At 34.3% G+C, this 25,000-nt stretch overlaps 1 protein-coding gene across 1 annotated transcript; it reads right to left on the bottom strand.

Moving 5' to 3' along the window:
- Positions 1-786: 786 nt before the first annotated feature.
- LOC105230727 (rap guanine nucleotide exchange factor 4) lies at positions 787-22,262 on the bottom strand (the record flags this gene model as incomplete). Its single annotated transcript, XM_049453097.1, is given in 14 exon segments — positions 787-948; positions 1,380-1,556; positions 1,892-2,036; positions 3,403-3,548; positions 4,539-4,725; positions 5,418-5,559; positions 5,795-5,881; positions 6,877-6,968; positions 10,498-10,549; positions 13,580-13,726; positions 14,827-14,918; positions 17,210-17,352; positions 20,621-21,147; positions 21,966-22,262. Coding segments are annotated over 13 exon segments (1,607 nt in total), but the record flags the coding sequence as incomplete, so codon positions are not given.
- Positions 22,263-25,000: the final 2,738 nt, after the last annotated feature.

Raw genomic sequence — 25,000 nt, 5'->3', positions numbered from 1 at the left:
GTACTATTATTAAAATATTAAAAGAGATTATCAGAACAAAACTGGTCTATTTATAAAGGTATTGAAAATTGAATTACTAACAATGCATTAAAGTCATATTTTGTATTACTTACTAAATTATTACAAAAAACCTTTTCGTGACCCATTAACACCTAGAAAAGCACCTGTCAAAAGAGGTACGAGTGGAAAGATAAGCCAATTAAAAAGAGACAAGATTACAAAATCCGTATCCATATTAAAATTTTAGTAGGGTCTGTCTGTTCATTATATAATTAAGAACTTTTTGTCTACCTGTTCGAATTTTTTTAAACTAAAATTATAGTGTCCATCCATTTTGCAGCTTGAAGTTGTATATATGTACGTACATACGAGTATGTATGTTTATTGAGGACTAACCTGAAATGCAAACATTCTATTTGTTTCCTTGCGTTGAAACGAATAGCTTTAATTTTTAGTTATTTAATTCATTTTGCTTATGGAGATGTGTCTTAAGAGACAGGATGATAATTTTTGGCTATGTGATTGATTTTGTGGCCTGAAAATAAGAAAGCTTTTGCCATTAATGACAGGACATTGGAGAAATTACGGTCTGATCAACTCTCATCTGAACTCTACCTTTCCATTCAAGTTTAATCACGAGCAGTTGTCAGTTGTGTTATATAATAACTAAAATAGTCTGAATCGAGATTTTGTCTAAATAAAGTAAAAAATCCATATGTGGTAATTATTTAAGTATGTATGAGTAATAATATTTTTGCGTTTATGTTTTTATTTACAAAAGGATATTAATTGGCCAGTTCATCCACTAGCTGCACAACAGGCATGAAAACTATGTGTGTAAGCAAGAAATCGTCCAAAAAGGGATCCAAACCGCTCACTTGATTTCCGAGCCGTGTTTCCAATAAATGTTCCAACATCTTTGATGGAGTTCCCGACATTACCGTATATCTGTTTAAAGTAATCAGAAGTGTAGAGTTAAGCAATATCTTTTTATTATTAATGATACAACTGTGGCGGCGGTACTTTGGCCACTAATCGAAAGGAAGTGAGTCACATATAAAAAAAGGGTATATTAGACTTTCGACACAACCAAAGAAAAGCTAAACATTATTTAACAGAAGATATCGGTCAAAATAGTCTTTGCTCTTAGAAAGTAAATAATAAAATTAAATTTAAATCCATTAATAAATTTATGATGCATCCAATTGTGAAATTTTTAAAAATATGAATGTGACTGAAATGGTAATACGCTGAGCACTAAGCTGATTATGACGTATATTAAACCCTTTCTGTTTAAGTTTAATCACGAGCAGTTGTCAGTAAAACGTCATAATCATACATATACATATGTATGTAATCGCTAATTTTGTAGAACTTACTTAAATGCTGAATGCTGGCCCCTTTGCTTAGCCACACGCTCGAGCACTAAAACATCCTTGCCGTGCTCTTGAAGTCTCAGTGTATTTGCCTCTACATCGCGCAGAATACGATTGAAATGTTCCTTATCAACGCGTAAAAGATGACAATTATTCTCCTTTAAGACGATTGTTGCTGCTCTAAGGGGATTCAAACGGGTTTAGTTCTCATCAAAATATATAGATCTACATTTATACATACATATACATATGTATGCATATACATAATATTTATTTTTTTATTTATATTTTGTTTCCCAAGTAGGCTAAGGAGGTTTCTTACTTTTCGAACAGAAATCAAATAAACAATACTTATAAATAAGATGAAACATGTTGTCAAAGAAATGTTATTCCCTTTCATTACTATACATTTTACTTTCTTCGCTTTATGGTCGTCAGTACCGACTATTCTTCGTTGTTTTCTTTTTGTTGTACTAGAAATAAAATTAATAAATCCTAGAATATGGGAAACTTACCTGGGAGCGTCGTTTATTAATGCGAGTTTACCAAAATCATCACCATTCTTAAGAGTAGCTACGGTACCTTTCCCATGTATTACCACGTCCACAGATCCCTTGAGCAATATATACCATGAACGACCTTCATCACCTTGATTAAATACTGTGTTCAAAGAAATATAAATATCAATGAGCCCTACACTTCACAACTTTCTTCAATCAACTTTTATTTTTTTTTACAAATAACTTAATAAGCTGAAAATTAAATATCCCGCAATTTATACATACATACATATATTATGTGTAATTACAATGGAGGATGGAAGGATGTAGAAGTTCACGCAAGTCAGGAGAGTTATTTGAATGCCATTAACTTGGAAGTGGCCAGAACCGATTCTTTTACATATGGCTCAAGCAGCTCACGACTTCCAGTCTTTGGCCAAGTATCCTCTGGGTAGCCAGAAAACATTCGTTTGAAGGCAAGCTGAAGTGAGAAGGCGAAGGGACCCGCCAAGTAAAAAACACTAACATAGGCTGACAATACCGCCGTCCAAGAAATGCGATGGCATTTACTACAGTGGCCATATAAAGAAGCGCAAAGATGAGTGTCACAATCCGCATCAAAGTGAAGTTCTTCAACATATCGATAACTTGCGCCCACGTCCCGACGGAAAAGAAGGGCGATGTGACAAAGGATGCCTTCTATGAGCGTTGGAACGCACCTATGAGAGCTGCCCCCGCCACGTTGTCAAAATCGTGCTTGACGACTTTAACGCCAAGGTGGGCAAAGAAAGTATCTTTGGCACTATGGTCAGTAAATTCAGACTCCACAATGAAACATCCCCAAATGGGATGAGGCTGATCGACTTCTGCCGGGCCCAAAATATGGCTATCTCTAGTACTAGATTCTACCATAAGAAAATTCATCAAGCTATCTGGCTGTCTGCGGATCGAAAAGCCACAAACCCGATCGATTATGTTGTGATAGACGGAATATACGACTCCAGAGTTTTAGATGTGCATACGCTCCGATGTCCTAACTTCGACTTGACCACTATCTTGTTGCAGCCAATATACGTACGCGCCTCTTGTGTCAACACAAGGAAGTTTCGACGTCGAAAAGCTATAATCACAACAGCCGGTTTACTACTGGACTTGCACTCCTGCTCTCTGAGAGCACTCATCAGCAACTCGGTATAAAGGAACAGTGGGACGATATTTAAACCTCCTTGCGTACAGCCGCAACGAAACCATTTGTTTTCGGAAAATGCAAAAGAGCAGCTGGTGTGATGAGGAGTGTCGTGTCGCAGCGGAGAGAAAACAGACTGCCACGTGCGGGATGGGATAGATACCGAGAGCTGAAGAGGGAAGTGAGACGCATTTGCAGACAGAAAAAATTGTGGAGAGAACACTTCTCCAGCCTCCTTATCCAGGAGATATCGAACCCGATTCCCCAATTGATGACGATGGAGTAGACATTCCATTGCCCGACCATGAATAAGTTCGAATAGCAATTAGATTTAACTTACGTATTGTTCCAGCTTGTGCATGCGATTCAAAAACGATAATGGAGGAGAGTTCACGTTTTATACTTGTCGACAAATGTGAAAGGGCTGTTATGTGTAAAAGCTCCTCAAAAATCAGTTCAAGTTCTTCAGGAGTTCGTTCGTGTGAGCTGAAATTAATATTTATACAACTAGTTGCAAACTTTCATATACATACGTACTAGATAGGAATACATTAGGCATCAAATGAAAGTATAAATTTCGCAGACGTTATTTCAACGCAGATTTATTAAAATAAATAATTAGTAATTCATACATAATATTATATTTATATAGGTATTTGAGTAACAAATTATAAATTAATCTTTTCCAGGAATAGAAAGAAAAAATTTTGGTATAATATTTTAATATAATATCTTTTAATATAATATCTAATATTTTGATTGGAATAATGTCCTCTTGACGCTTCGTCTCAAAGCAAAATTATTGCAATTTTGTGCGGTTGCTTTTCGTTATTTTATATACATATTCCAAAATTGATTACAAACTTTCATTTGATAACTAGTGTATATGTATTCGTATAATGATGTAAATAAGTATTACTTTCGTTTAGATAATTATTTTAAGGGTTTATATTTACGATGTTATTAATTATAAACTCGAAGAAATATAAAATTGAATATATAAGGAAGCAATATACATATGTATGTATATTGTAATAAGCGGTGAAAGTCTCGTTTATTGGCAGCTACTGCGCTTTTCTTGATTGGAACGCGGAGATACAGCTGAGCTTCCATAACTCAAAGTCTCTCTAACTCTGAGTTTGTGGATTATGTTGATTCGAGTTAGAGAAATTCAACTGTATTTGGTTTAAAAAATTATAATCAATGAAATTTCAACGCTAGTGATCGAAACTAGTTTTCAAAGTTACAGTATTCCACACTGATACCTATAGCTCACAAACCAAAAAGTTCTAAGTTTCGAAATTTATGGTTAAATAAGGTTAAATAATAAAAACTTTATAATGAAGCTGTCAGTCATCTTGACAACACTAGAAGTGCCCAAGGCCACGTACATATATACATAAATGAATGTGCATAAGTCTGTAACAACTAATTCTACACTTTGAGGTGTACATAAGTATATATGTATGTACTTACGGCTTTCGTAAAATCATTCGCAGTATTGCATCTGGTCCACGTTGGAAAAGTGTGCTCAGAGACTCGCGAACATATTCATTAGCTGCATTAGTATCCTCGGTCGTTGAGTAGCTGCCAGCACTGCCATCTTCGTCAACACGAAAACGGTACAAAAAACATTTATCCTTAAAGGGTTGCTCTTTATTCACTGAAACCGTAAAAAATCGTAAAAAGATTGTATTATAGTATACCAGTATTTATACAAATTTACATACATACATATGTATGTGTGTGAATGAAAGTTCAAGAAGGGCATACCTCTTATCAAACAACTATATACTAATGTACATATACAAATTTATATAATATTAATATATACATATAGGCTTTGTTCGGAAAGTAATAAGACTGATTTTCCTCCGTCGCGACTGTCCTTCAGAGCGTGACCGCAACTGCACCGACTGGATTCGGTAGAGGGTGTTCCTAGCTAACGAAGGAGACCTGCGACTTTGACAAATACCGACAATGTGACTCATGTGCGCAAAGGCCTAAGTCGTCACGAAAAGTATTCGTTTAATTGCTCAGATGTTAAATTTATCAAACTTTGTGGTTGATGACATTCTGACGGAGCACTTGAACATGCGCAAGTTGTGCAAGGATGTTCTGGAGAATGCCTTTCGTGACGCCTTCAATGCTTGGATCGCGACACAGAAGGAGCCTATTTTGAAAGTTTTTAAACTCTTTAGTCTTATTACTTTCCGGACAAACACAGTCTATATTAAAGAAAGCTATATAAAAATGAAGCAAAGCCATTTGAATCGATTGCAACAGCTCCACACCTTTTAGGAAAAGCCCTTTATTATTAAAAATAAAACTTTCTGTGTGTATTTGCAGACTAACCATGGGATAGCACCCCTTCTTCAAGCAGTGCTTGCCACATGCCAGCAGCTTGGGCTCGAGTGTGAACAATAGATGACAAATTCAACAGCCAATCCACTAATTCCGTTCCTGGTGCACATTTTCGAATAAATTTACCAGCTACCTGTAAGAGTAAATGAGTGTAAATATTTACATACATCCATTTAGGTGTTAACATGATAGTATGTAGATACATTCTATATATAGAAAATGAAATATAGTTATATTTCTGTATAGTTTTTTAAGATTAATTAATAATTTAATTATTTAGTCGAGTAAATTGATTGTTTCTAATCTAATTTTAGAGGGTAAGCATTTGTATATAATTTAACGCATACAAAATATTTTCTCAAGCTTACTTTTCTATCCTTGAGACAACTTGAACTGTCAGCAATAAGGAGTGTACGCAAGGCCCATCCCATTCGACTCATAGTAGAACTCGGAGACTGGTGAAGACGGATAAATTTGATGAATAAATTGCAACATGGTTATGATGGTAAATAAAAAAGTATTTTATAACGGTTATAAAAGAACATACGATCAATGTAAGAAAAATTAAAAGTTTTATGTATGTATGTATACATATGTATATGGTAAATATATATATCGTCACCTGAAATGCAAAATAACGTATCATCAAAAAATTCGAAATTGAGTGTCTTATTGATTACGCTTCACTACTTCAAATTATATACATAATATTAAATATGTTCAACATTTTCTGGTTCTGCGGTCATATATAAACCAGTTTTAACCAATATTAATATTTTGTTTCACTCATGTTCCATTTTATTCCGTGTTTCATTCATGCCACTGTAAATTTCTGAAAATGTTGTTACGTTAATTTGCATTTCAGGTGACGATATGTAATGTTGATTTCTTCTAAGATCTAAATGGTTTCAACAGAATGGTGTCTTAAGGTATCAACGCGTACTCTCAAACCATTAGTTTAATGTACGAGCTTCGCACCGACCGAATTTATTAGTTCAGGAGATTTAAGTGCGTTAAAACACTTTATGTGATAGGCACACGTCAATTAAATGATCTTTGCTAATAAAACAGAACTGCTTTCCAGCAGTGCCGCGCAAATTTGAAACGACAGGATAAACGGATGGTGGTTCTTCTTAATATTGATCGATTTCGATTAAAGTTTGTTACACTATAACCATACATGTTCTGTGTTTTTAATTTTCTTATTCCATGATGTAGACTGAGGCATACTTTATGTATTATTAGTTCATTCACGACTATTTTCATTTCACCATTCCAACTCATATTTTTATTATATTGATTAAGTACCACACGAATATCAAAGAAGTTAGAACCAACCTGGGAAAATGTACCGATTTCACCCAAATTTGCATTTTAAATGTACCAGTCGGCGTTAAATATACATATGTAGTATTAAAAATATTGAATGTGACATTGGAAATCTCCTTACCTCTGAAATAGGTAAAGCCGGATTCGGATGATCTGGACTTAGAGGACGCTTAGTTGGAGACGAAGCAATTGGTGAAACTCCGGAACCAAACCCTGAGAAACAAGATGTAAATATAGAAAAATTAAATTGGTAATATTAAAGTTTTATTAAGGGGTCAGTAGGGTAATCTTTTTTCAATTTTTTTCTTTTTGCATTTTATGTAACCTTATACCCTTAGAATTAATGTAGAAACCCACTTTACCATTGGAAGGTTTCGAAAAAGGCCCATAAGTAATAATACCGCTCGACGTTCGGAGCGCTCGGAGTGCACACCTCAAACTTTAAACGCGTTTTTCTCAAAATACCCTTTTTGACATGATAGCGGGCATGACTCCGGTCGAACTACTCAACCGATTTGCTTAAGTTTTTTTTTTTAATCTTTACAAAACGCCTGGCTATTGTCCCTGTATTTTTTATAATTTATTGACAATGTTATGACAAAATTTATGTAAAAAAGACATGGGGAAAAACTTAAACAAAAAAACGTTAGCTACTTTTTTTTATTTATCAACATTCTTTCATGATTCTAGTAGGGAAGATAACCATTCACGTATTTTTTTGAGTTTCAGATGATCCAAACATGAGAAATCGTGTCCGCCACTGAAAAAACGCATCTCATTCACCCAGCCATTTCTCTGACAGATGTATCAAAAAATTCCGAAATAACCGAGTCAACAACAGCGCGCCAGTCGTTTCTTCTCTTCGCTACGTGGCGCCAATTGGATATTCCAAGCGAAGCCAGGTCCTTCTCCACTGAGTCCTTCCAACGGAGTGGAGGTCTTCCTCTTCCTCTGCTTCCCGCGGCGGGTACTGCGTCGAATCCTTTCAGAGCTGGAGTGTTTTCATCCATCCGGACAACATGACCTAGCCAGCGTAGCCGCTGTCTTTTAATTCGCTGAACTATGTCAATGTCGTCGTATATCTCGTACAGCTCATCGTTCCATCGAATGCGATATTCGCCGGGGCCAACGCGCAAGGGACCATAAATCTTTCGCAGAACTTTTCTCTCGAAAACTCGCAACGTCGACTCATCGGTTGTTGTCATCGTCCAAGCCTCTGCACCATATAGCAGGACGGGAATTATGAGCGACTTATAGAGTTTGGCTTTGTTTCGTCGAGAGAGGACTTTACTTTTCAATTGCCTACTCAGTCCGAAGTAGAACCTGTTGGCAAGAGTAATCCTGCGTTGGATTTCCAGGCTGACATTGTTGGTGGTGATCATAGTCCTTAATTCGTTTGCCATGGTCGTCATCAAAAAAGGGGTTTCTCATCCGAGGCTGTTGGTGGTTTTTCATTGGGGGTGTTTTTTACGTGGCGGGTCCCAAACCCAGCGTACAACCCTATGCAGGGGATGTTTCGCTTCAAACGGATGTTCTTAGGCTACCCAGAGGATACTTGGTCAAAGACCGGAAATCGTGAGCTGCTTGAGTCATATGTAAAAGAATCGTTTCTGGCCACTCCCAAGTGAATGGCGATCAGAGAACTTTCCTCACTTGCGTGAACTTCTACACATGACTCTATCCTCCGATATACAGCTGTGAGAAAAAATTAAAAAAAAACAGGCCAGATTACCCTATTGACACCTTAAATTATATTTATGTAAGTATGTATATATTAGCTCACTGGGAAACAAAACTTTAGATCATAGGATCGGAATCTAAACTATTTTATATATACATATACTATGTATTACTCATTCACTGACCGACATATTCGGCATAAGGTTTGTTAGAAAACGAAAATTATTATACGTAGTACAATATGGGAGTTGGCGTCACATAATATCTTAGTCTAGGTAGGTTAGGGCTAGCTGGAATGCTCCGTCGATATTCTGACTACCCAAACGTCTACAAAACATAAAAGGTGGTGTCTACAATTGGTTCATCTATTTCTTTAGGAATTTTAGTCTTCGTATTTATCATCTGAGAATGATTAGTAACACAACGACAAGTAATCCACTCTACACAACTTAGTTCTTCAATTGAATGAGTTCAAAATACTCCTCCAGCTGAACACAGTTACTCAGAATTACCTCTTTTAACTAACTATCTAATATGGCAGATTAGTGCAATGAATGGAGCTTAACATACTTGTATATAAAGCATTTTACTTTTATTAGAAACTAATGACAACATGATCTGCCCTTGGCCTTCAAGACAGGTCTCCTCTTATACTTAGAACAACTTACTTTTTTCGGCCATGCTTTAAAAATTTTAGAAATAATTACAACACAAGTTGGTTTCTTCATTTTTATGGTATTTTTAAATTCTATTCAATTGTATCTATTTTAGGCGCAAAGAAAAGTAACAGTATAATGAGTAAAACATGTTCCGTAATTTTCATTGAGATAACTCAAATATTGGTCGATATGTCTAGCATAAAGTCACCTGGAAGTTTGAAAAGCTATATATTAGCTATATGGGGCCTCATAGAAGGATTGATCCGAATCAAAATAATTATTGTCAGGAGAGGATTCTCCCTGAATTTTAATTGTATATCCCATACATTGACCGATATTTTTGGTCAAAACTCAACTATAGATGCTGGGGTTCAAATATTCGGTTCCTAAGGTACTGAACAGTTTTGATTGTATTTGGAAAATTTTGGTGATAAGGCATACTTTAAAGGAATTAGTAGTTAAAAATGTTTATGTTACTTCTGGTGGTGTGTACTGTAAAGTGTTATAAGAGGAGCGAGTGGGGTTATCTTCCGATTTCATCTATTTTCACACTTTTTTTAAATATTTGCGCTGAGCAAATTTGGTTGTTGTGTTGAAAAGTGGTATACAGTGGCAGACGCATCAAAACTCATCATAACAAGTAAGGATGAACTATTTATGGTAACTACATGTAATTTATGCCAAATTTTGTGAAGATATCTTGTCAAATAAAAATATTTCCACACAAGGGCTTGATTTGATCGATCAATTTGTATGACATATTTGCAATAGAAGTCCGATATCGGCTGTTCCGATAAACTAGCAGCTTCTTGAGGACAAGAGATGTGCATAAGTTCGGATCGATATCAGTAAAACTGAGGGACTAATTCGCATATATACAGACAGGTGGACAGACGACGGTGGCTATATCTATTCAGCTCCTCACGTTAATTATTTATGTATAGAATATACTAATTTTAGGTTATACAAACAACCATTAAGTGAACAGAACTATTGACTCTATAGCAAATTATTGCGAGAGTATAAAAATGGTCAAATTTTGTGCTTGTGAAAGCATGAGAAGATGAAAGTTGCCCAACATTGCTTTGTTTCACTTTTTTCGTTTCGATGTAAACGATGAGCTTTCATCGAACTCAACAGGCATGTCAGAGCAGAAGTCTGAAGCAAAGCGAAGCAAAAGATCAATAATTATATTTTACATATAGTATCACAGCGCGTTGATGTGCAATTCTCCACAATTATTATGTATGTTTCTATCATTTCTTGGTACTTTAGAATTATAGTAAATCTATTATGGTGTGCTATTTAATTGGAACTGACATACATCTTTAATATTCCTAATATTATGTATATAACTTTTATGTAAATACTATTATTACTACATAATTTATTATGTAACTTACCATTTTTCAATTTGCAAGTTGTAATAATGTCATTCATCAATTCTTTATTTTTCTGTAAAAACAAAAACAAAATATTTCCAATTATTACAAAGAAAGCGATTTTCGGCTATAACCGAGTAAGCGTACCCTAATAAAGACGAAGAAAGCGATTTTCACATTGACAGATAGGAATGGCTAAACCGAGCCGGTCTAAACTATTTGGAGTGTCCAGGAACTCAATAGAATAAAGCTATAAGGATAACGATGAATATCACAGGATATGGAATGATGAACGTTGTAAATAAGAACAAATTAAATAAGTAAGGAAGGGGTAAGTTCGGGAAGTATTTTAAAGTGTGAAACTTCAACCAGAGGAATCCAAGTAAATTTATACAGTATACTCTCGAAAAGTAAATCGATTGGTATTTTGGGTAATTTACTTTTTCGAATATTTTACTTTTCCAAATATATACATAAATTATCTGTTTTTATAATATTAAATGCATTTTTAAACTTAAAAAATTCATTCATTTATTTGCTTCAATAAAACATATGGATTTACATGAAAAACATATGTATTTATTATGAAGAGAAAAAATTTTGAATATTCTTTTGTTTTTTTTCTTTTGCAATATATTTTCTGACCATTTACATATGTACATATCTCAAAGTTTATTTACTAAACATACGCGATAAACAAGAGAGTAAAGCGCCAAATACACGACACGAACATTTGCGCGAACATTCCGCAATCTTGTTCGCAGCTTTGGCCATACACTATACGAACTTTTGGCCGAACATTAGTTCTCTTTCAGACAGCGATGAATACGGACAACAATTGTGCTGCAGCAATATTGCTCGCTGTGGCAATTAAGCGTAGAAATTATTTATTTATTAATTATTATTATTAATTATTTTTTTTTATGACTGTATCCTTTGTGGCATCAGGATCTACTTCTTTTAATTTTTCGATTAAAGTCGCATAATCATTATTTTTTTTTAATTCTGTTACAATAATCTTTGTTTTTTACTTGCCAGAATGATGGCAAAGATTTATAAATTTCAATAAATTCACTTAGAAATTTTTTATTATCCATTTTACTTTTCCGCGCACGTCTGTTCCGTTCAGAAATTACTACGATTATGAGCTATTTCGCCATACACGCACGAACAGTTCGCGCAAATGTTCGCCAAAAATTAAAATGTTTTGATTTTTGGCGAACATTCGCGCGAACTGGCAAACACCACCATACACGACAGAAAAGTTCGCAGAAACATGACATAACGGGAATGTTCGCGCAAATGTTCGTGTCGTGTATTTGCCGCTTAAGTGTTTTTGCAACATCGTAAAAAACGCTGCTTGCTTCGTTTCGAATTTTTTATCACATTCTCTGAAAAGTAAATTAAAAAATTTACTTTTTCGAGGTGCATGTGTAATCTTAAAGGTGATTTACTTTTCCGCGATTATTTACTTTCTGAGAATTTACTTTTCGAGAGTATACTGTATATACATACATTAGGGTGATTCAAAAAAATTTTTTTTTTTTCGATTGGTACTCGGAATAATAGATTCCTAGACACCTCTAAGAAAGCTTCTTCAAATATGAGTTTTTAATTGTAACGAGAAGGTCCTCCTACATACAGTTTTCTATTTTTTTATTATGAATGATGAAACTCATAGAAATTTACTGCTCTATAAAAATGGTCTCATATGATTTTTCGATTAAGTTAAGCGTTTACGAGATATTCATCGTCAAACATCAATGCATATTAGGATGGATCAAAAATAAAAATTATTTTGTACTGGAAAGCGAAAGAATCAAGTGGAATAAGCGGAGTTAAATTTGTGTTATGTGGGAAGTAGGCATGGTTATAGTCCGATTTCGTTCATTATTACCATGTGAAAGAGGAATATGAGAAGAGTGCTACGTATTAAATTTAGTCGAAATCGGTCCGGATATATGTGATTTCACCAAAAAGTGCAATTTTCACACTGGATCCTATGAATATGAACATTAAACTTATCGGAAGGCGAAGCCACATCTACTTTTTAAAAATTTTTGCTCACAGTTGTCACTTGCTACTGCAATACCTTGAGCCAATTAGAGTTTTATATCTTAATTTTGTGCTTAGTTATGGCACTTTATAGGTTTTCGGTTAATGGCGTTTTGTGCACATGTCAATGGTCCGACTATGCCCATCTGCGAGTTTTGTTTTATATTAAGGAACCTGCATACCAAGTTCCATCAAGATATCTCAATTTTTACAAAAGTTACAGCTTTTCTGGACAGATGGACAGACAGGCAGTCACCCGGATATTAATTTTTCTCGTCATCCTGATCATTTATACATATATATACAAGCCTGCTACATGTCTATCTCGTTTAGTTTTAGTATTAGGTGATATGTACAACCGTTAGGTGAATAAAATTATATACTCTGTAACAACTGGTTGCAAGAGTATCAGTGGCGTAGCTAAAACTTCGGGCGCCCGGGGCCAAGGATGTTCTGCCGCCCCCCTTTATCTACCTACCTACAAGTTTCATTAGGTGGTTCGAACAAAAGTGAATTTTTACAAAATATCTTCGATATTAAGTATATAAAATTTAGGAACTAGAAGCCACGCAAATTCTGAAGTTCCAAAATACGGTTTTTGAGGAAATTGATAGAAAATTATAAGACATATTATTAAAAGCCATAGAAAAAACTCATTTTCGCCTTATATCTTGTACACTTTTGACACAATTTTCAGGAATTTTTGCCCGAATTGGAGTTTTTAAATACCATTTTTGAAAATTTCGAGAAATAAAAGTATTTGTTACATTCAAAGCATAGAGTGACTGTGAGAGTGACACGTCGCGAAGATCGTCATTTAATGTCATTTAACCCCAAAATAAAACCAGTATTTTCGTTATTTCTTAATTAATTCAATAAGTTATGAAATTTTCAAAGTGAAAGAAACTGCGAAATTTCTTTCGAATGTGGTAAAGGATTTAGATTTAGAGGACCAATTTCAAAATCTATTATAAATAAAACTAATATTGTTTCGCAATCAAATATTTCATACTAAACAATATCATAGGCAGATAATTATTTTACTTACTTCCCAAATAAGTCGAAAATCTTGTTGTTCCACACGAAGCAACTCACAAGTGGTTTTCGTGACAACAGTGCTGTCTCTTGGTAGTTCGTGTAATATGGACTCCCCGAATGTAGCGCCCACACTAAGATTACACAAAGTTACTGGTGCCTGTAATTAAACAATAATAGTTCTTAAATCTATGAATTCATATATACAAGTATGTATAATGAATTTGTCGAAAATAATTTTATTTCCATATTCATTAGATATCATCAAGCAAATTTTTATTATCTAAGTGCAGCTTTTTAATAAAATAAATCTACTTTATAACATATTAGAAAATATATTAATTTATTTAAATAACAATTTTATTAAAATAACTACCTTATAAAGCGATGTATATTGAGGGGCAGGTGGTTGGCCTAGCTAAGCTATAGTCCAATTTAAAAATAATCTAATTCAATTCAAAACTGTGTAAAATAGGGAGTATAAGAGGTTATCGTCCATTTTGCTAATGTTATTACATAAATTTCATTTAAATCGGCAGTCGTTGATGTGGTATCTGGTAGTGTTAGTGTAAAAGATAAATATTTGTAAAACTGTAAACGGGAGAAGTCAATATTCGAATATTAATTAAGAATTTTTTGATTCGCAAAGTTCGTATTTACTCTTTTTCTCGCATATTTGATAGAAGACTCCTATTGTGATCTTATGGTACGCTTGATTTCACAACTGATTTGCCAGACCGTGGCAGTTAAGCTTTCAAGTATGCTTCGATGACTAATTATATACACACCAGGTGGTACATATGTATGTATATAGTGTGTAGAAGTAGTCACGAATATTACGGCGGTGTTACGACGTGTGCCATAGCTATTTAAACATCTGTAAGTGCAGTCAGGTACCAATCAATGCATGTATGCACCTCCACGGCCAACGCGATGGCTGGCTTACAAACCCTTACAGTTGTATACAACAATTTCACTGCAGTGGTTTTACATGGATGCTCGGGCCAGCATCAAAGGGGTAACATGTTTATTTAATTAAGCGTGCTATTTCCTATACGTGCTTAGCAAAATACTGACTAAACGCATTTTATTTAAGACTGTATATCAATTATATGGCAATTTATTAATTAGTTGATTTTTACATTCTTATTTTTATAATTGTTAGATAAACAGAACTTCTTATGAGTTTACATATACATAATTGGAAACTTATTACATATACTTATGTATAGAGAAACGTGAAATATTTCGTTTACTTACTTTGGCATCGGTCTCTGAAGCATGATAACGAACTTCAAGCGACCCACCTAGAACGGCGTACCAAAAACGCCCCTGTTCACCAGCACGAAATACTGTAAAAGTAGAAGCAAATAGTTTTTGCTATGAAATATACAAACTAATGTCCGATTATTCATCTTTGATTTATTAAACCATTTACACATGTGGTATCTAATGTAATGTTAATAAAAACAAAAAAAGCAAGTAAGGAAGGGCTAAGTTCGGGTGTCACCGAACATTTTATACTCTCGTATGATAAAGTGATAATCGAGATTTCATTATCCGTCATTTACATATTTTTTATTTTGCTGTAAAATTAATTAGATTAGTAGTTCCTCAGATATGGTTTTTGGTCCATTAGTCGCCGACGCCACGCCCATTTTCAATCTTTAAAAAAAGCCTGGGTGCAGCTTCCTTCTGCTATTTCTTCCGTAAAATTTAGTTTTAGTGATTTTCAACATAACTTTTGTCTGGGAGGTGGGCGTGGTTATTATCCGATTTCTTCCATTTTTGAACTGTATATGGAAATGTCTGAAGAAAATGACTCTATAGAGTTTGGTTGACATAGCTATAGTAGTTTCCGAGATATGTAGTAGGGAGCGGGGCCACGCCCACTTTTCCAAAAAAATTACGTCCAAATATGCCCCTCCCTAATGCAATCCTTTGTGCCAAATTTCACTTTAATATCTTTATTTATGGCTTAGTTATGAAACATCTTCGAACTGAACCTTCTTATGGAGCCAAGAAATACGTGTACCAAGTTTCATTATGATATCTCAATTTTTACTCAAGTTACAGCTTGCACGGACGGACGGACGGACGGACAGACAGACATCCGGATTTCAACTCTATTCGTCACCCTGATCACTTTGGTATATATAACCCTATATCTGACTCTTTTAGTTTTAGGACTTACAAACAACCGTTATGTGAACAAAACTATAATACTCTCCTTAGCAACTTTGTTGCGAGAGTATAAATATATGGGACACAAGTCATAAATTTACAGAAGAGATAACATTAAACACACACACACACATGTATTGTACCGTACAGTTGAAAACAACCCCATGTGGTGAGCCGTAAATATACATACATATGTATGTATGTTTAATTAGATAACTAAGAACTCAAAAATAGTATATAAGGTTTACATTTTACCAAATAAAACCAGAATGAATATATTCTCCCTCGAGATAAGACGTTTCATTTCCCCCCACCAGTGGTAAGGAATGACAAGTTCTTTTTTGAGGTCAATGTTTGACAACAAACAAACAGTATTTTTATTAAAAAAAACACTCATATTCCAAAGGTTTAACGTATACCCGTAGTATGCGTATTATTAGGGTTTTCAACTCCACTCAGTTGAATTAAGTACTTCAACTATTTTTAGACGAAGTTGTCTTTGTGATGCCAATGTTGGTTTACCATTTGCCGAATCTCCAAATTAAGATCCCTTATTCGAGGATCACAAGGGGCGGAGCTCCCCATTCTTTCAAGAGGGATCAAGCGATCGATCGCCTTGCGGAATTGACGTTCGCCAACGATTACGTCCGTAAGAAGTGGCGTGTAGATAATGGTTGTTGCAGCCGTAGAACCCGTAGGGGCGGTTGTCGCATTGTGGTGTTGGTTGACGGCGCCCCTGTAAGAGCTCCGATGAACCCTGGTTTCTTTTGTTGGGTGGAGTGTCGGCCCAGTGCACAATCTTGGGGCCGATTGCACAGCCGTAGAGGCAAATGTCGCAGTAGTGCATTAATAGCATAGAGCCACATAACATGTGGTCCAATCCGGGTGTGTCTTAAGATTTGATTAGGTCTTAATATGGCTCCATCCATTTAATGTATCACACCGATCCAAACAAGGTTAGATCGGCGAAAAAACAGGCCTTGGGCGGATAAAATATGGGTCTATTCCGGTAATGTAGAACCGGCTGTCGGGAGAACAGGCTGACAATAGAGATTGTAGCTTAAACGAACATTAGTTTAAGAATATATTATGTACCATACTGTAATTAGTGCAAGGACCGGATAACATTATCCAGATTATTTTATAATCATATAAAAAAACTTCCTTGGCAAAACCTACTGTGCAACATGTTGATAAGAGCAATACCGCATGATTGTTAGGCCATGACCAATAAAGGAGAAGTCACATAAGCATTTACATATGTATGTATGTACACATGACAAACAGTTTTTTGTATTTTTATGATAAATAAAAAAAAATCAATTAGAATAAAAAATATAAAATATTTTAGATGAAATCTCATTTAAAATTATCTTTCTAAATATAGAATGTGTTCTATGAATCTATGAACGTTGAGGATATACCATACTAAAAGAGATATTTTAGTTTTTAAGCTTACATGTCACACCCTTTTCTAAATCCTCATAGAAGCCGCACATGGCTAATTGCTGCAATGCCGAACTTGGCAGACGACACAGTGGCTCCACGCGTCGCAGACGACAGGATATCAATTCAGCATCGCGTAAATTGCGATCACAAGGACTGAAAGTACATAAAAAAGTTAAAAGTATTAAAATAAATTTTCATATCATGAGGTTAATAAACAGTTGGTAATTCGATTATATACATACATATATTAAAGAGGTACATACATATGTATTGTAGGTGGCAAATTGGCAACCGTTGTATACCGAAATGTGTAATTCGGGCAACTACCCAACGAATTTCATACTTTAAAAGTTGATCTCTATATAAACAAAACATAGCCGCAAATTTGACAGAAGGAATCACATTAAAGAGGACCAAGTGGGCGTGGCTCCGTCCCCTATTAAGTTTAATACATATGTATATCTTCCAAACAGATAAAACTTTTTCACCCAAATTAATCTTCTTAACCCTTCTTACAAGAGTGTGAAAAAAGGTGACATCGGGTGAAAACAGTTTTGTTAAAAACTGCGAAAATCAATAAGTAAATACATCAGAGACATTCATTTTTACATTTGAGATGGTACGGGAAGGCATTATAGGAGCTGGTGTCAAATTTGGACAATGTGCGTGGCATTCCCCTACATTTATACAACTCAACCGATATCAACCAAATTGCATATATAACATCCTTTTGATCTTTTGATATTCCTACATGATAGTATAAAAATGGGGGAAATGAGACTACAACAACGTCTATAAAACGTAATTTGAAATTCCATGTGATACTTTCACATTCTAGAATACAAATAAAGCACCCATTAAAATAACATAATAAAACTTTGCAGAAATAATGCCTTTGAAGTGTGCCATTTTATGACAAAATCGAACCAATACTGATAAAGCCTCTAGGTACCGAATATGGGGAATCCCATACCTTTAGTTTATGTCCTTGTGTCAAAAATTGGTTGAATCGAACACTCCACTCAGCCCCCATATACCAAATATAACTACATATTTTCTTATTTCCTTTCCCCTATCAGACTTTTCGAACATTCGGTTGATTTTAGTCCATATAGATTAGTGATGATATGTGAGATACCTTAATGCAATCCAGAGAGCTTTTAATTTGTATGTGGTATTGACTAAATATTTGATTGTAATCCATTTACGATTTCGTCGAACAATGAGGTTTCCTTATTTCGCAACATTTTCCAATATTGCCAACTCTTGAAAGTAGGTAAAAGATGTTCGGTTACATCTAGGTAAGTAAGAAACGGCTACTTGTTTTATTTTAATTCATAATGAGTATATATGTATAATCTTCAACAAACACACATATGAGCTGATCTTTAAATCGAAAAATTTTAAAGAATTTTAACTTAGCATTCTTAAAAAAACAAAGATTTCGTTAAACCAACTTTGGTTTAACTGTTGTACCACATTTTCAGAATATATGAATGATTTTTTATTAAGTTTCCTTTTGAATTAATTGTAATTCAATCAGTTCAAAATACTTTTCTTCGTGGGGATGGTTCTATTTTATTCGGCTTAGAAAGCTTGATGTCATATAGAAAGCGTTTATGATTGCAAAATAAACTTAAGTATGTAGTTTTGTATGATGTCATTAATTAGGTTTTCACAAAGGCGATATTCCCTTAATATGGACTTCCAAAGTGATCAGTTTGTACTATAAAAAATTAAATTTAAAATCGAGGAAATGGTGACGATTGGATGACCTATTCGAAATACGTAGATAGTGTGGAGCCATCTGTGAACAAATCTTGAGAATGTAATAAGAAATATTAACCTTCCCACGAAGCAAATTTCAATGTAGATAAAGCGGTATTAAATAAAAATATGTTCTTCCAGAAGGCATCTGCAGCAGGGAGAAAGAACACCAGAGAAATGTTAAAATTTTTAGCGTGCGCTAACACTTTAAAGAATTTCTATTTTAAGTAATTGGTAAATCTCAGAACTACTAAGGGATTTGCAAGAAATGCAATACAAAAAAGCTTGGAAATTTTTAGAAAGAAGATACGCGAAGCGAAGACTTTTTTGGTGAAAAATAAATAAAATTTTCATATATTCATATATCTAGTACATATATATATGTACATGTATATATATTTATACTCTTGCAACCAGTTGCTACAGAGTTTATTATAGTTTTGTTCATCTAACGGTTGTGCGTATCAGCTAAAACTAATCGAGATAGATATAGGGTTACTTGACTAAAAATTGAGATATCTTGATTAAAGGTAGTATGTTCCCTATTACAAAAAAAAATTCGAGTTCGTAGATGAGCGTATTTGGACCACTGCCACGCCCACAAATCGCCATTAACCGAAAGATATAAAGTGCTATAACTAAGGACTAAATTAAGATATAAAGCTGTAATTTGGTACAGAGGTACAGAGTAAGGGACACCTGTGGGCGAAATTTGTTTAAAGTGGGCGTGACCCCGCCTTCTAACAAGTTTAATGTACATATGTATCTTCTAAACCACTTAAGATAGTGTGAAAATGTATGAAATCGGAAGATAACCCCGTTCACTCCCCATATAACGATACTACTAAAAACTTCTAAAAGCGCGATAAATCAATAACTAAATACGCCAGAGACATTAAATTTTACCACCCAGATTATATAAGCGAGCTTATTGGTGAAATCCCATATCTCGGGACCCGATTGACTGATTTCGACAAAATTTGGTACGTTGCATTCCTTTTATCTTCCAAAGTCAAGTTGTGAAACTAAGCGAAATCGGAAAATAACCACGCAGTTGAACATTTTATACTCTTGCAAATGGAGGACTCACACAGACTACTATGTATTATCAGGAAAGGATTCTCTCTGAATTTCAATTGTATATCTCTTACATTGACCGTTATTTTCGGTCAAAAGTCAACTATAGATACTGGGGTCCACATATTTGGTATTTAAGAGCTTGAGCAGTTTTTGTTGGATTTGAACAATTTTTGGTCTTAAGGTGGCATATTTGGTGTAAGACCGGAAGTCGTATATATGTAAAAGAATGGTTTGACTATTAGATTGACTATTTGATGATTTTTTTTAATTTTGTATTAAAGAATACAATATTATCTTGGTATCTCAACTGGAAGTATTTTTGTTCATAGTATTAATGAGAGATTGAAAATTTTTTTAAGGAAGTATTGTTTACGCCAATACTGCAATGTTGAAAAATGTATTGAGTTTATTTTTTCAATAATTCACACATTCTCCTAATAAAAATGAATGACTCTGGTGAATTTCGTTTAAATATTGTTGATTATTATTGTATTGTCAATTAACGAACCAAAGAGTACATTATACATTTTCATATGTTCATGAAACCATAAATGATTTATGTATTGATACTTACCGTTTGTCCATCGCGGTAATCCATTCCATCGCCATTACTTGCGACGTTTATATAAATTTGTCTCCACTATTGAGCAAAATTATTGTTTCCGATAATACTTTTCGAATGATAGAAAATTTGTAAACTCGTACGATCAAATTATGTAAATCTTCATGTTTTCATTTGGGGATTACAATTCAGGATGAGCACGGCTATTATATTTTGTATACAACAACTAGTGTTTGACATTACTTTTTATGAGATACTAATTCCATTGCTTCCTTTCTAGTCGTAGTTTTACGAGTAAAATTTCTCGGTGTGTTATAACCCTACCAGTTGTTACACTAATTATTGTCGTTAGTACGTCTTTATTTGTTTTAGCGAGGTTCGGTCAAGCTATTCAATACGTTCAGATAAACTGACAATGTTTTTGCCTTATTGATATCACTTTTTAAATGTGGGCAATCGTTTGCGGAATATCAGAAATTTTGGTAAATGCTGAAAATGTGTTATGCATTTTATCTCTTGGAGCCGTAAAGTAGTTTCAACTGCAATAAGTATGAAATTAATAAAAACAAAGCTTTGTCGTTATTTGAGATAACAAGCTGGGTATGCTATTTTGAACATAATAAACGGAATAAAAGTATATTATTTATACAACACGGGTCTTTTTATTTCAATTACAATCAAATTTGGTGATTAAGACGCATCATCTGTATTCTATTGAATGAAATCGGTATACTAGAGCAAGGATAAGCATAACATGTACAAATTATTGTTAAGAATATAGGCATACCAAAAATTGCAGTTGAAATGCCCTTGCTCGTTAACAATAAAGTGTATAGAGCTTACAAATTCGGTCGGTAATATTGTGACATATGTATGTATGTATAAGATTTTCGCCCAACTTTACAAATGTACATACAAATCAGCTGTATATATATATGCATTTCAACATACATATATACATAAATTGTATATATATAATGATGAGTGCACTCGCTTTAAAAACTCGCAATTTTATCGCACTTTCATTTGATCATTACTTTATTAACGTTTCATAATATATATGCACAAATGTATGTACACACATGCATAAGAAAACATTTGTTTTAAGTCAAATAATTGGATTTTTGAATTATCACATTATCATTATACGCACTATTTTTTATCTCACTTTCCATACATTTTATTGTAAATATTTACAAATCTGTGTGATTAGTTTAACTTTGGAATATTAAAATAGTATTAATTGGTAATGTTTATATATACATTTACTGAAAGTTCATTACTAACTGATTGCTTTTACACCACAAAAGTTGAGCACACCAAGCCATTCAACACACAATTGCATTTCAGAACTCACCGCAGTCATATGAAGCAGCGGAAAATCAAAATTATATTGTATTACAGGTTATAAACTCACTATAGAAATTATTGGCGCCTGTTGGTAGATGTACCAGTTAAAAATTAATTGTTTAGGTGTATTTGCGTAAGGTTGGTTAATTTGTGTTTGCCTCAGAAACGTTTTTACAATAACGGTATTTTGTAAATGTATATATGTAATTGTTTTAGTTCCCGAATTGCTATTTGGCACTTTTTTCAATTTTTGTTTTTGCTCAGATAGTGATTAACCGTGGGAAGTTCCAACTTGATTGTCAGTTGTTTCGCAACTGTTGCCATATACACTTTGAACTATTGCTCTTCACCTTACCTTTTAGAGCTTTTAAAAACATCCCCTAACAAGAAGTTTATTGTATAGTGTACTCTACCACTCTCAAATAGGACGAAGAAGACTGAAAGCTTTTATTCACAATATATTAATCGAAATATACAATTTAAAGCCTAATTCAATCTTTATTGTATATGTACATACCATACATTCATAATTTGGCTCTAGTTGCGCTTGCATCGCAGTTCTATTTCTAATGTTAATTTTATTATCCTTTAAACCAGCGTTCCCCAAATGCCGGGTCGCGACCCGGTACCGAGCCGCAACATTCTTTGGTTGTGAGGTGAATTCCGTACTACAATTTTATAAAATGTTCGACATGGAACCTGCACTTTCTCTATATCTTTAAGTTCTCTGGTTCAGCGCTTCCTCCCCTTTCCTCCCTCACCAAGCACCGCCCAACTCCGCCAATCACTGACATTCCGCTCAGGCAGTATAAACAGGTTTATGCAGTGTTGAATTACCTACGCATTTTACATATCAAAACGATTATTAACAACAATAACAATGGATAAATGGATAATAAAACAAAGTACCAGCTCCGGGAGCAGCACAAGTAAAAATTTGAGTGATAGTGTGTTAGTACAGCCAAGTACAAGTTCTGATATTGATTCTAACAAACGGGGCCACGATAATGAAATAAATGAATCTTCAAAAAAGAAAAAGGGGTCATGGATCCGACAATATCTTGAAGATTACATTAAATTCGGCTTTATAGAGGGTACAGATCACAAATCACTATGTGTCATTTGCAGTGTCGAACTATCGAACGAATCAATGAAACCTTCAAAGTTGCAGCGGCATTTGAAACTGAGACATCCTGAACACAAAGAAAAGCCAAAAGAGTTCTTCGTAAATAGGAAGAGAGAGTTAAACAATAGGGAAAAAATATGGAGTCAACTTTTTCACAAGGAACTCCAACCCATAATCTTGTCCTGGCTTCTTATGAAATTTCACGGTAAAGCGTAGGATTTTGGATATAGCAGATGACATCGAAAATACAGTCGTAAGCCATCTGAAATTATTTCATTATTTTTCCTTACAAGTCGATGAAAGTACAGACATATCCGATAATGCCAATCTGATATGTTTTGTACGATATGAATATGATAATACTATTTATGAAGAGTTTTTGTTCTGTAAATCTTTGCCAACACGAACGACCTCCGAAGAAATATGTATTTAACTTTATTAATGATAATATCAACAATAATAACATTGAATGGAAGAAGTGTATGGGATTAAGTAGTGATGGCGCACGTGTTTATATGTACGTATACATAATTACATCCATATGCGAATATTTGCGTCGGCTTGGTCTTCAAAATGTTATCAAAACCTCTAATGCCCAATATATGTATGTACATACTTATGTATATGTACTCGTATGTATGTAGGTAATAATGGAAATATGATTTTATTATAAATTTTAAGCACTCACAACGTTAATACTTTGTAGTGTGTGTAATTTTTCAAAATTGCTTGACATAATCGGGGCAAACTCTTCACTAACATCTGACACCCACTTTGTCTAATTGCGTACCAGGCCTCCTCGAACGCAGTCCAAATTTTTGATTTTTTTCATAGCAATCTTCATCTTAACATCGCTTCATAAATTTTCAATGGGGTTTACATCGGGTCTTTGCGCTGGCCAGCGCATGCAGTCAATACTTTCGGTATAGAGCCAATTCTTCATTTTTAGTTGCATGCTTTGGATCCTTTACATATTTTTAAGAATGATGAGGTATGAAAATTGATCCATACTATAATCTATAATCACCCACCAAAGGTTCTACACCGGATTCACTATCATCCCAAATTATCACGTTACCGCCGCCGCGCTTAACGGCTTTTGTGTGGGGCTTTCCGCTGGCCAGCGCATGCAGTCAATACTTTCGGTATAGAGCCAATTCTTCATTTTTAGTTGCATGCTTTGGATCCTTTACATATTTTTAAGAATGATGAGGTATGAAAATTGATCCATACTATAATCTATAATCACCCACCAAAGGTTCTACACCGGATTCACTATCATCCCAAATTATCACGTTACCGCCGCCGCGCTTAACGGCTTTTGTGTGGTATATTGGAGTTATATGCCTGACACCTGGGGTGAACAAATGTTTTGCCATTGGATCCAACACGATTCATCTTTGTTTCATCGCTCAAAGTAAACTTTTCCAAAGTTTGACGTCCTTTTCTAAATGTTCTTTAGCAAAGTTTAATCAGTGCCGGATTAGCCACGTAGCAAGAGTAGCAAATGCTACGGGTCCCGCGCTCCAACTGACCGTAATTAAAAAAATATCAATTTAGATGGAGCGTAAAATATCCGTGCATGCAAAAGCGCTTAGGTTATGCTTTTTCCACCTTCCACCTGAAAATCTAAAACTAGATTTCGCCACATTAAATCGTAAAATAAGTAGGCATTTTACGAACGTCTTAACTTTAATGTTCTAATGTTTAATTATAAATATTATAATCGACATGTTTAGAATAGTATCTATACTAGGTACATTTCTACCGTTCAAGCAACCAGATTTTTATTTTTTTTTTATTAATATCCATTAATATTTATATCAAAATAAAGTTTAATTTCGGCCGAATACCGCTATTGTGAATTTTTATTAATTAAATCATAAAATAAAATAAAAAGAAAATCATTATCGAAT

This window comes from Bactrocera dorsalis, chromosome 3 (assembly GCF_023373825.1).
Source record: "Bactrocera dorsalis isolate Fly_Bdor chromosome 3, ASM2337382v1, whole genome shotgun sequence".
NCBI classification, from domain to species: domain Eukaryota; kingdom Metazoa; phylum Arthropoda; class Insecta; order Diptera; family Tephritidae; genus Bactrocera; species Bactrocera dorsalis.
This window is presented reverse-complemented; position numbering and strand designations above follow the sequence as displayed.